The sequence below is a fragment of the Homarus americanus genome, unplaced genomic scaffold, assembly GCF_018991925.1.
Source record: "Homarus americanus isolate GMGI-L3 unplaced genomic scaffold, GMGI_Hamer_2.0 scaffold59495, whole genome shotgun sequence".
NCBI classification, from domain to species: Eukaryota; Metazoa; Arthropoda; class Malacostraca; order Decapoda; family Nephropidae; genus Homarus; species Homarus americanus.
Window position 1 is genome coordinate 2,374,836 of NW_024732415.1, and position 14,406 is coordinate 2,389,241.

At 36.3% G+C, this 14,406-nt stretch overlaps 1 protein-coding gene across 1 annotated transcript; it reads right to left on the reverse strand.

The window, feature by feature from the left end:
- Positions 1 to 2,152: 2,152 nt before the first annotated feature.
- Positions 2,153 to 8,700, reverse strand: LOC121868587 (transmembrane emp24 domain-containing protein 5-like). The gene is made up of 4 exons (XM_042369354.1): positions 8,459 to 8,700; positions 7,412 to 7,608; positions 6,712 to 6,778; positions 2,153 to 5,860 (listed from the first exon to the last, which is right to left on the reverse strand). Exons 1-4 carry the CDS (start codon positions 8,648 to 8,650, stop codon positions 5,630 to 5,632), a joined length of 687 nt encoding a protein of 228 aa, XP_042225288.1. The 5' UTR covers positions 8,651 to 8,700; the 3' UTR covers positions 2,153 to 5,629.
- Positions 8,701 to 14,406: the final 5,706 nt, after the last annotated feature.

The window sequence follows — 14,406 nt, forward strand, 5'->3', positions numbered from 1 at the left end:
AGTCACAGAAACTTAAAAACTTTTTGCGTGTGCTAGAGGGTTAAGTTCCCAGTCATTTACTTGTGGTTTGAACATGAGGCAGATAAAAACCTACAAATGCACTGAATATTTTTTGTGTTGAAACAAATACTGTATGTGGATGCTGTCTTGAATATTATAGACAGTAAAGTGAACTACTGTATTTGATGCTTAAATACATACCCAAGACCAAATCCACTGGCTCCAAGAGTATTAGATCATTACACATGAACCATGTGACAATTAACTAAGCTAAGAAAAACTCAATTTCAAGAGATGGGTCGTGACATATGATAAGCAGGACAGAAGGGTGTATGCTAGGTCCAGGAACCAAACCAAGTCAGTGTAAAAAGACTAACAAAAAAAAAAAACAGAGTTTCAGAGGCAGACTGTAAATGAGGCCAAGTCAAGTGTGTGTATCAGTCCTGAGACTTCCGGATGGGATCTACTGACTCAGATCAGGACAAGGCAGAGACATTTATAAATTATTTTCCTTAATGTGAACAACCACCCTGCATCTGAGGAAAACCTTCTTGACAACACTATTGCACACTAAGTTCCCAGTAGAGTGTATTAGAACCATACTGTCAAAGCTCAAGGCCCATAAGAGCCCTGGCCCTGATAGTGTGCATCTCAGTGTTAAGAGCTGTGCAGTGAGCTCACAGAGCCCATTAAAATCCTGTTATGGAGATGAATGGTTGACCAAAAGGTCCCCAGTGACTGGAATGTGACATAAGTGAATCCTTTATTGAAGAGAGTGAATGACACAGCAGGACCAACTACAGGCCGGTGAGTGTGACCAGCATAGTGTGTCAAGTGCTGTACTAGAGAGCATTAAATGCAATTCTGTGATGGAATATCTACTACAAAACAACCTTGTCAAAGAATAACAGTATGGTTCTAAGCCCAGATGCTCTTGCATGATGCAATTACTTAAAGTGCTTGATGTGTGGATACATTCTGAAGCAGGATGGTAATACTGGTTCAATCTCGATTTAACAGCGCTAGATTTACTGGCAACTCGCATTTAACGGCAAAATTTAGAGATCGTGGAATTTTTTTTAAAGGCCTGCCTGTAATTTCCACTAGTTCCTCTCCCTGCTGCATTGCTCCCACGGCTCTGTGGTCAGTTTGTTTTGACACTGCAGTTCAGCCAGTGATGTGCTCGTGTGATCACCCTAAATTTCTATTTTCTTTGCATCAATTATGGCCTCTAAGAGACCTGAAAACCCTACTGGAGTTACACTAGTGACCCAAAGAAGAAAAGAGTTACCTTGAACATTGTGTAGAAAGTTGAAATATTACAGAAACTAGACCATGTAGTGTCTGCTTGTCAACTTCATGAAATCTATGGAGGGAGGGAGGACAACTTTACCACCTCCTGCTCGGCAGCCCATGATCCCTTTATAACAACAGTATGCAATTCACCATAATTCCCATATTATTTAGGTTCACTTGGTGCCGGGTTAATAAAACATTATCAAAATATAATTAATTTTCCCAGAAATCCCACACTCAATCTCAGAAGAACTACTGCGCCATAGTATATTCTCAGTGTCTTGTTTACAGAGCGGTAACACTGACCCGCTCTTACTAACAGTGTTGCCAGCACTCACCATCTCTATAGCACCGTTCTTGTCACTGCTCAAGAGGGCTGGTGCTTACCACAGGATCTGTCTTGGGCACTAGTAAATATTATTGTAGTGTACAGTATAATGTATCTCCATATGCCCTGGTTATTCACTGATCATTTGTCTAAGTGCAAATGAAGCCAAATCGAGCCATCATGCAGCACAGATCAGCTGGGCAGTCACCAGTTGACTCCGAGACGTGAGTCAGTATGCTGTAAGGTTACATCTGGGGTAGGAGCCGGGTGGGTGGAGATTGCTGACTGGTGAGTCGAGACGCAGTTATAGCTCAGTGCTTAATGCCTCCAATTTTCTTATTTTTTAGTTTTATATTATATTTTCTTTATTTCTAAGCCACATAAGAGCAATGTAATTTTTACTCTTTTGCTCTGTATTAGAGAACACTGTTTTACTACGATAGACTATAATATCCTAAGTGTTTACGTCCCATGGTGTTATGTGTTTATTTACATACTCAGACTTGAATTATACTTAGAGAAAACAAGTATTTATTAAAATTTATTAGTTTTTATTACAAAAACTTATTCCATATAAATAACAACACCATCTCTGAAACATTTATCATTTCTAACCTAAGATATTATGACAAATATGATAATCTTGGTAGCTTGATGCAATGGATTCATCAGCGACGCCCCCCTCCCCCCCCCCCATTACTTTCATTTAATAGCAAATTGGATTTAATGGCATGGTCCAAGTCCCACTGATGCCATTAAATTGAGGGTCAATCTGCAATGACAATATATATAGTACCTTGACTTTGTTAAGGCATTCGATAACATACCTGATGAAAGGCTGAAAATTAAACTGGAAGGGCACAAAATTGTCTTGTGTACCTATGACAAGTGGAATATCATAGGGCAGTCAGCTGGAACTGTTGTTGCTATTTTATATATGATGTGCCAGATGCTATACTGTATACTACTTCATACAAATGTTTGCAAAGTTATTCAAGGAAATTAAGAACCAAACAGACAGAACAATACAGAAAGATTTCTGCCAGTTTTAGGAGTGGTGAAAAAATGGACAGTAAAGTTCAGCATCACAAAATGCAAAAAGATGCACCAATGTGACAAAGAACATCACTGAATCTAAATGTGAAAAAATCTTATGAAAGTGGAAATAATCAAAATGTATTTTGCAAAAGTTTCAGATCCTCTTGGACTCTTGGCCAGTGATCCATTTGATTACAACAAAAATTTTGAATTTATTGTATCATGAGGTAAGTTTCAACATGCTGAATTTACATATATATTTGCTAAAATTGCCCCACAAGTTGTGTCAAGTTAGGTGACTTGGGCAGCTTTGGGAATTGTGTGCAGCTATTTGGTGTCTCTCGGGCAGCTCCCTTTCATCAGCCCTTGATTGCACACCCTTGGTACAGTCTTGTATACAGTATGCTGTTTTGCCTTGTGTTACAATATGAATTCAAAAGACTCCCACAAGTATCCTGAAGATGTCAAAGCCCTCCACTTGCTGGACAAAGCTCCAGCTTACCTAGCTAAGGAGGAATTTAGCAGCTGGGATAGTAAAATCATCCAGTCCATCATTCAAACTATAAAGAGACATTACTGTCACGACCAGATGGACGGCTGCCTGGTGGAGCTGGTGATGAATTAAAGGTCACTAGATAACTCTTAAGAAGTACAAGTTTTATTATTGTCTTCAACATTGCTGAAGCATATTAGATGGTGAAGGAGTAAACCCTGATGAATACAATAGCTGGAATAAATTGCTCTGGCAGATACAATTTCAGGTCAGACTTCAAGGGTTTTGAACCTGAGGACTACATGCAGGCCTTAATAAGGGGTGGAAAAAAATGTGGCTAGAGCTTGATGAAGACAAACCTGGCTACCACTATGTCTAAGAGGAGAAAATTATGGAAGAAGTAACTGGAGGAGAAGAGGAGCCTAAAGAAGACAGCAACTACGACAAAGATAACGAAAGTGTCTTAAAAGTGAATGGATGTCATGGAAGACAAGAGTGTGCAAACGTGCTATAGTACAGTATTCCACTCATCATGAGCTCCAAACCAAGATCATGGAGATGCATCATGCAAGAACATAACAGCCCAAAAATCCACACAACTTTCAAGTTATATTCTCCTCGAGAGAAGTGAAAGGAGACAGTGAATGAAGTAAGTACAGTAACCAGTCCATGGCCAAGAGGGTCCCCTCTACTGGACCGTTCGAACCCTCACCAGGGGCCTCAAGATCATATTTGGACTGTTTGTCTAGTGACAAGACCTCAGAGCTTCCTGATGTCATCATGGACATAGATAGTAACTCAAAATAAAAACATTATGCATAGATTATAGGTGTGTTTTGTGAAATTTTATTGACTATAAAATAATAAACAATGAAGTGTAGAGACAGAAAATACAGTAGACAGTGTGTTGTAGAGGTCTGCTGGTCCCCCTAGCAATTACAGTATCTCCAGTCACCATGGCATGTTTTTCACTATGTTCTTCAGCAATCTAAATACTGTACAGTAATGTACTGTATTCTTTATTATACCTTATTATTTTGTGAATATCATGTGCTTGGCCACCTTTTTCTTATTGGCAGGTTTACCAATGTATGGAGGTAAATTTTAGCAACATGTCAAAGTGGATGCAAAAATTTGGAAATATGAGCAAATTCAGCAATTCAACATGACCAGAGCCCCTAGTGTGCCATATTATCGAGGGTCTAATGTAATATAAAACATTTTTTTATCACATTTTTTTTACTCAAAAACAAGGAACATTCTATAACAATAAATTTAAAAACATACAAAAATAAAATCAATAAATGAATGTATGAAAAAAGTTTATAATCATATTGAATAAAAATAATAACAATGGAATGTAGAGAATCAATAAATTATGGCATGAAGCCTAAGATCATAATGTTTCATCTACAACTGGACTCAGAAAGCTCCGAGCATCACTGTGACGCTCAGCTGTGACCTTGATCTTCCAATCTTAACCTAAATTTCATGGTTGCAAATCAATTAGGCTTTGGTCCCAACAGCCACTAAACCTAACAAGGACTAAGATTCACTAAAGTTGGGGCCTATAAGAACTTGCCACTAACCCTAATACAGTAGTTATGTTGTGTTGGGGTCAATTAGGAATGGGTCCTATTTGACCAGACACCAATTTATCATTCCGCAAGTTTGCAAAGTTTCACTCAAATTGGTAAATCAACTTTGAGACATCTTGGTGAACTTTACACTCAGAGATTAAACCAACCCCAGCAGCTTCTACAATAAGCATCATTATCTAATAAAATAGGAATTTAGATCAGTCAGATCTAAAAACTGAGATTCAAATTGGATGGAAGTCAACAAAAAATTCTTCTAACTGTATTCATAAAAACATACTGCACACATAAAGCTTATATATATAAAACTCAATTTACTGACAGAAAAATGCATATAATGTAATATATGAATTAGGCAAACCATTATAGAATATGCCAATTATAGTCCCTACCAATAGTACCCTATTAGTTACTCCTTCAACCACATATACCGGTAATAAGTATGACCATCACACTATTCTCTAAACTCATACCCAGTACTGTACCAAGTCTGATGATAAAAATCTTGTATAGTTTCTATGTAACAAGTGGAATAAGAAAACTAAAGAAAGAAAGATGTGGAGTAACCAAACAGCATCTCTGGTAAAACCAGCAAGGGACTAAAATCTTGAAGACCCATTTTTGATAAAACAGTTAGAGCAGCACCAAAGAAACTACTTGTCTAACATACGAAGTTTTCTTTCAAAGTGGATTCCACTTAAATTTACCTCAAGTTAAAACCATTTGGTGTTTTTTCCTGTTTTGGTTTAATGTAAAAAATAGAAAACTATAACTCCCACAGTTATAATAAAAAACTACCTTTCATTTGTAACAAAAATGTGACCAATTATTATTAGTACAGGTACTAACCTTGTTTGGTTTAGACATGCACTTCTACTATGCTCTGCCACCAGACTTAGTGGTGACCTGTGTGTCAAAAAGTTTTCTAAGGAAGAAGACTTGCATAGTCCCAGCTGCAACAATGGCCATACACTGTGCAATGGACCAGTACTGCACATACTGATTATTGCTAATCAACAGCTGTAAATCTCGAGACTCCTTAGCTCTGGCTTGACTTTGGTAGAGCAAAATTTCGTGTATACGTTGGTCGACGCCCTTGATGGAGTGCTGGAAATGTAATAGTAAAAAGCATATTTATTAATGTATTTTTCTGAGGTTATATACAGTATGGTATATGTAGAATAATGGCAAATTTCACTCCACATCTAATCAACAAGAAATTTTCTAAATGACATAAATTCACATTTAATTTTCAGGATGATTTACTGTAAATAAAAAAATTATTATCTTTATAAATTCTTCTTCTTGAAATATAGGCACAACTGTATATCCCTCCACTACTCTGAATGCCATTAATATCAGTAATGTTGGTCATACAGCAGGATAACATGTAGGTATCTCTCATTATTGTGTTCTAGGTTCAATCCCTGGCCTGGGACAGATGTGACTATACCAAGGATCACAAGTTTTCTCTGTATACTCTGACTTCCTTCTGTACAAAAAATGGACAAAGAAAGGTGTAACAAAGAACAGAACATCTGCCCAAATTGCTAGTAGGCTGATAAGCAGTGAAACAATGAATACTGGTAAATTAATAAATCTGAAATTTTCAACTTGTACAGTGCATACATCCCCAACTACTGTACTGTACTACAAAATGGTGACTCGGGCATTGTGTAATATTGAGTCTATTTATTTTCACTCCAACCACTCTATTTTATTAAAAACGGCCATTAAACACTTCTTAAACTACTGTGTCTCAGGACAAAAGTGAAAAGGTTGTTATCCAGTGTGGCCCTACCAAACATGGCAGGTTTTATCCAAGGTACTCTGGTTTCTTCCATTATGAGTAGTAAGCTTATACCGGTAAGTAGTGGAAGTGATACATCAATACTGTACAGTATTACATATTTAATGACCTTGGAAGAGATTAAAACAGCTGAGTATAAATCACTTACTGTAAAATTGTTGACGCTGATATCCAAATCCTCCAGTTCTTTAGTATACTGCTCCCACATGTCATATCTGAGGACACAGTAATTTGAAAAAAATTTAATATGCACACAATAAAACCTTCTTCATAATCTCTGAAGGGAGGAACATTTTGTCACCAATTCCCCCATTCCTCTGATTAAGATGTGTTTGGAAATGGTTTGCTTCACAGTTAAATAAGAATCACTGGACCAAAAAGGAGAAATATTATAAAAAGGAAAGGAAAAGCTTGATAATTGCAGGACAAAGGAAGGCATTAATATAGGAAAGTAATCAAAAGAAAATTTAAAAGTGAGATGGACGGGAGAAGATTTTGAGGAGAAACAGACGCTTCTTCAGGACAAAGTTGGCAACAGAGTGGACTAGGATCCTGCATAAACCATCATTCTTTATAGCAAAAATTGTTTCTTGAGAAGAATGAATAAATTCATAAGTAATTCATAAGTAATGTATATTATACTATACTTTCCAGCAAAACAAAAAGATAACAGGATTTGTTCAATAAGCATGTCCACTAGTATTGCCTACTAAAAAAAAAAAATACAACAGTACTGTAGAGTACATGCTAATTATTATGTTTACGATTGAAGTATATTATTTAATGTTCAAGATTATACAACTCCTACAAAATTCTAATACTGTTGTCCATAATATAGAAAACCTCACCTGAATGTAGTCATGTACAAATTGATGAGTTTGGCAGAAAAGCGTGAGAACTGGTTATCAATGCAGATGCCATAGTAACCACCAGTCTGGGAAACTTCTTCATACTCAGCCGATTTCTTCCAAGTGTAAGGGTGAACAATCTCGCCCCTTGGGTTCCGGACAGCCATACCAGCATTTCCATCGCCTCCTTTCAACACCTGTGCCATATACATCAAATGTTTACAACTCACCCGCTATGCCCAAGCATACTCTCACGTCCGCTTGGATTCTTTGGTTGGTTAGGTCAGGTTCTATTAAGTTCTAGTAAATGTCACCTCTTTTATAAATACTTATTATAATGGTAAGAACATCCATGCAAAAGATGAACAAAATCAAACAACTCCATTTGGTGGTAGTGCTGTTCGAAGTCATTTCTTAAATTTTTCTTTTTTGCTCTATCTCTGGTAAAGTTTTAATTTCGGTCATCTGGGGAATCCTAAGAATTTAACCATTGGAATCAGTATTTTAGACAAATCTAAGACACTTTTCATCTGTGATGTTTCCCTCACAAATGACCTGACCTAACCTCTGAACTGGGAGCCCCCCCCCCCCAACACATGTAAGTCATTGCGAGGGAAACGTAAAAAAAAAAGTGTTTTACAAAAACAGTTTTGAGTCTAACCTAACCTAACTGGGAGGCTCCACAGTCATTCGATGTTCTGGGTGTGTACCACCACATAATTATGAACATACATAATAAAATGTTAAATATCTTGTTTATACATAATTAACACCAGAAATGTCACTGAAGAAAGGTGTCTTAGAATTGTCACAATTACTGATTGCAACGATAAAATTCCCGAGATTTGTTTAGTGGCAACACGTGAAATAATAAAAAGCTTTACTTTCTCATTCAATTCCGGTTAAAGACATTTGAAACATATTTCCATGTGGATAATATTAAAACATTATGATTACTGCTTTATCTTTATAATATACATTAAATCTATGAACTACAGACAAGTTAACATAATAGGTGTTGAGATACGAGAACAGCTGCTACCTCACCTGCATGTTAACATAGATGGAGGCGCCTGGATGAACATATTGATAGTAACAGTCCTCTTTACCCGCTTCTATGTGAATCTTGTACTCCATGGCAATTCCTGGGGCATTATCAAACGCCCAATTCTCACTCAGGCTCAGTGGAATGAGTGACAAAAGGAGAAATACCCCATAATGTATCCTCGGTATGGTCATGATGCTCCGGCCAGACCTCGGGGAAAGTTGTTTACCTGAAGTGTTTGTAACATCAGAATAAACTTGGACTTTGGCTTTAATCTCCACCTATAAAATTAGTTTTTACGATTATTCTTGTACAAAATTTTATCGTTTATCAAATTTTTATTTTTTTACCGTTTTAAAATTGATTATACTAAACAATGAAATCAATGTAAGGATTAAGTAACACATATGATTAGGATATTGACAAACGCAACAGGTAATACCAAGTCGTTTTCTGTGGCATCCCGCCAGGAGGGACCATGATAATAATCACTTGTTTCTTGTGTTTTTCATTTTCATAACTTGTTTCTTTGCCAATACACTACACCTGTCTTGTCAGTAGCTTAGGTATAAAGCCCTATTGGGTTAACAGTGATACAGAGATCATTTTAGGGTCTAATCTATTGTTTGTTTACTGTAACCAAGTCTCTCATGTTTGAAGGTTTCCTATAAGCTAAGGGAATCCCCATTTTTATATTACTGACAAACAGTGCTTTACACCCACCATTATATTTAATATAATGTGGACTAAATAGCTTTCAACCAGGAGGAAGATTTATATATTTAATGAATCATTGAATAGTCGAAGACCATTGAGAATTCCTGCAGTTAGTGTATCAATGAGAGGAGTTTATCAAGGGGTGCAGTGGTTGTTTAGTGTTTTCAAAGATGGGGTAGTAAGAGGTGCAAAAAAGCTTTGAAAACAAATGTTAGCTGTAAATGGGAGACAATTCAGCTGCTGTATAATGTTAGTGGAGAAGTGCCTGTGTACAATAATAGAAGGTTGTTAGCAAACGTGAACAAGAGTGATGAAATTAGTATATGAGGTAAAAAAAAGGAATATATGTTAGTTTGGATGGAAAGAAAATGGACAGTGTTTTCCAGATATTTCAGAGGTGGTGGTGTTGGAAATGGAACAATTTGAATCATATTGAATCAGAGTAGGAGAGTAATAAATGGACTGAGACATTTAGGATAAAGAGCTACATCAAGTGAGGCAATGATGGGGTATACAGAGGAATCACCAAGTTAACATTACTATAAGAATGGTTAGTATGAATTCTGAATACAAGAGAATAGAGCAAATTAATACTTCACAAATTACTTGCTCAAGAACAATAGGCTGTAGAGAATAAAACAGAAAAGTGTTGGATATGGAGTAAAAATGAAAGTGTCTTCTCAGGTAGTAATGACATACTGAGAGAACAGGTACTGTAGTGGTAAATAGTGCATCCAGTTCACAGGTAAATGGAGCTAGGAAGATCAAGATGAAAAGATGCCCATTTAAAGTACACACTGGAAGTAACAAGCACGGACATCAAAGGACTCGTGTGTTGTTTTGGGAAGAAAGAGCTGTTGAAGGGGGAATAGCAAAGCATAACACATACAGTACATATATCAGTGAATAACGGGATAACTTGGGTATTCACTTGTTACTGTCCACCCTGAATTAAGCAATAAAAGGTTTAAAAGAGAGTCAATAAAAAACAATTTCCTTTATTTACAGAACTTCTCAAAGCTACATGATACCCATTAATGATTTCATAATTTTTTTTAGAATAGTAAATAATTTTGTATCACACTATGCCTCTGGTACAAAAACAAAAAACCGGGATTAGTTTCATATTTTATCTGTTGAATCCATCATTTATCAACTTGAACACCTCTTTAAACCTTTTCTATTACTCATACAAGTCTATAATCTCAATCACAGGCATCTTCACACAGGAAGACATATTACTATAGCTCTAGTTGGGATCTAGACAAAGGCATCTTGCAGTGAGACTCAAGTCTGCTTACAATTAATAGTTCTACATGCTTTCATCTTTCATCATGGCCCTTACATTACTCTCTCTCAACACACACTGAACTATTCTTACATCCAAAACTCATGTTTGTCGGTGCTACTTCCGCATGTCACAAAATAAATATGGCAGATTCTGACACTATGGGAGCAGCTATAACTTAATAACAAAACTTAAAATATTGGTAAAACAAACTGCAGTCTTTGCATACACCAATCACATTTAATGCATAGTCACAGGTCATAATCCCAGAGACAGCTGTTGGTCCTCAAAATTGTCTTAATTACTAACATTATTTATGCTCTACATGCAAGTTAATTCTGTGGTGTTTGAAGAGCTAAATGTATCTTGCTCAAGCACTATTGTATCACGCGTGTATTTTTATTCTGATAACTTCAGTAACAAGTACTGTACCATACTGAAGAGTGACAACATACAACTCTGAAGTTTCTCAGAATCCTTTCTAATATAATATTTATAAGAAAATACCCCAAAAAATATATTTTCAATCAGATAAACAAAAAATTTCAGTATCATCAGAAAACTAGATACGTACTGTACTGTATTCAAAGCTTGAAGGTAAGTGCAACATCTGCCATTACTGTACATTCTGATTATAAGAACTTTTAATAAAATTCATCAAGTAAGCTTTACTAGCATTCATTATAAATCATATGGTATACTGTACCTCCTGTCATACTCAAGTGAGGATAATGCAGCACTTCCACATACTGTACCACATCTTAAATAATTTTAATTAAGGACCAAAAGCATACCCTTAGGGTTGATAAATGGCCATCCAGTAACATAAGGCCAACCTTGCAGCATGGCCACCAAGTAACTCTTTACAAGTTAAGAGAATGTTTTGAAAGTCCTATTAAATTTCCTGAGTTATGCAGCTGGTAACCTGCAACAAAGCAAATTGTTACACAAAAACATGGTGAAAAGATTTGGTCATTTTTGCAGTGAGAGACCCAGGTAAGTGAAATTACTCACGGGCTAAATGCTGAAATTTAAAATCAACATAAAAAAACATGAACTAAATTAGCACACACACAATAAAAATACAATACTGTACTGTACTAATTTTGTCTGTATATAAAGGTCGGAACATACAGAAAATGAAACCCACCAGATGGACAAAAACATATTACCGGGGTATCTACCCAAACTTTGTTTTGTCAAATGTAAGGTGGCAAGAAACTATATAATGCATCTAAAACAATCCTAATGTAATAAAGCAGGTCACACATATACACACACACACACAGTTGTGACGGTAGAAAGACAAATGAGTGACAGGCACATAGGGACTGAGGAAACCTTTTCTTACATAAATAAAAATAAAACATAGTGCATTCTCAACCCATCTTTACGACTGTCATTTGTTTCAAGTTTTTGCCACTATAGAGCAAAGAGGATTATACAAGTTCACTTCCCCACACAACCACCATCTTGGCACATTTATGCAGATCCCTCCACCCTTTTCTTCTACCTCATTGTTTGCTGTTCTTTTTATCTACTTCAAAAGACCATACTCAACAACATTTAAGGCATTCACTGCTCACTCCATACTTGCTCTAGTATCTATAACCTTCTTAATACCCAGATGCCTTATACTGTACTTCCTCATTTTTGGCCATCCACTCTCTTTACTCCATGAAAAAAAAAATGCTTACAGTCAGCAGTAAAATAATGTTTGTACATATTTTGACTATGATATACTGTATACTGTACGATTATAAAAATTATGAAATGCGAAATGCGTTCATATTCAGCCACAGCAATGTTGTCCTTCTGATATGGCCATGTATGATAGTTGTGTTAAGTGTTAATTTTTTCAATCTCTGACCAATACTCAAAACCAGGATATATAAGGGTGGAGAAGTATCTGTTTGGTACATTATTTATCAAGTTGGTCAGAGTGCCTTAACATTTGGGACTCAAAGACACTGGCTGAAATCAATGCAATAATCTTTCTCACATACACATAATATACAGACATGAATCTTAAATTGCTTTCTGTACTTTCATCCTGTTCTTAATGGCAACTCTGTACTTGGTGTTAAAAAAGGAGGAACATACTGTGTTAAGTAAAGTCAATCATGGGAAAAGAAATTCAGGTTGTTGCTCTGATGAATATGAAAACCCAAACAGATTCATCCAGATATGATGGGTTTTAAACACTGAGCCCAATAAATATATAGGTACTCCTCGACTTTCGACCTGCTCGACTTACGACAACCCGGACATACGATCGCCGTAGTTGTATAAAATATTTTTCAAATTACGTATTTTCTAGTACCGAAACGTTTCTGTCCCGTGCGACAGCGTGGGCTGGGACGCCTCATGGTGTACAGCATCCACGCCGTAGCCCACTCAGTTGGTGTTTCACTGTCGTTGTTGTTGGTGATTGCACTGTGTACTGACAAAATTTTTGTTTCTAATTCCCTTTAAAATGGCTGGCAAGCGTAAAAGTGAGAGTTCTCGTGGTGCTGATAAGAAAAGTTGGCAGTCAAATACTTTTGAGATGATAAATTAAAATAATAATGCAATATGAAAATGAAAAACGGGAGCAACTATTTCACGCGACCTTGGCTTCTCTCACTCGACAATATCAAAAATTTTGAAGGACAAGGCAGAGGCATTTGCTACTATTAATAAGGGGGGGGCAAATGTTTGAAGAAATGGATCAAAATGTTGAGCGTTTTGCAAAAGTTGACAGACTGATCCAAGATGCACTTGCTTGCTACAGGGAGATTTACAATGAAAAGAAAAGGCAAACTGTGCAGTCTAAATTGGACATATATTTTAAGAAGTCCCCCCACTGCTGTCTCCTCACGCCCCACCACTGCTGCCTCTTCACTCCCTAAAGATGATCCAATGCCTTTAACAAGCAAGTATGTTAGCCTGTCTGAAGAAAGCAAAATTGATGACCTACCCAGCCCTGTCTCATCCTCTGCTTCATCCAATTAATGTAGTCTCCATGTTTAAATTAAAAAATTATTGAGGCCCCGTGTGCATTCAGCTGACTACATTAAAGGTAAGTGCACAGTAAAACTTTATTAATTTTTCATTATTGATTACTTTTACTGTACTGTATTTCATTTTAGAATTTCTATGTACTATTTTCACATTTTCAACTTACGACTAATTCGACTTATGACCAGGTCGTCGGGACGAAACCCCGTCGTAAGTCGAGGAGAGATTATATATATATATATATATATATATATATATATATATATATATATATATATATATATATATATATATATATATATATATATATATATATATATATATATATATATATATATATATATTATATATATATATGAAGTTTCATAATAGATCATGGTAGTACAGGGATAAGGAACAGGTATGACCCAGTAAGAAAAATGTGGATAATAGAGGTACTGTACAGTACTGAGGACCTCCTGACATATCATACACACAAATAAAGAACGACCCTCCATATCTTTGCAAGAGAGGGTGTAGTGTCAATACGGTGACGCCAAAAGAAGGACAGTCGAGGTTCAAAACAAACTGCCGCAAGAACACGCAAACAAGGATGAGCAGAGCAAAGTTGTTATCCCAGGAGTCTAACATTTGAAAAATTCCTGGGTTACTGCTGGAAGTACTGAACAGATACTTTGTGTTTACAATATCACCTGAGCCATTCTTCTCCAGTTCTAAAGAAAAATTCTCACATTTTGGTAAAAAAAAAAAAAAATCCTACACAAACTAAAAACACCCATACACTGGAACTTGCAGTCACATGAGGTAATTCAGAACAGTGTCACATTAAATAAACCTGAGTTAGACTTTATGATACTTTGTGGAGTGTGGGCTTGCCACCACCTACATTATCCAGTATTATGGATAGTCCTGGAAAGTGGTACTTTTTGAGCATCAGTCTAGATT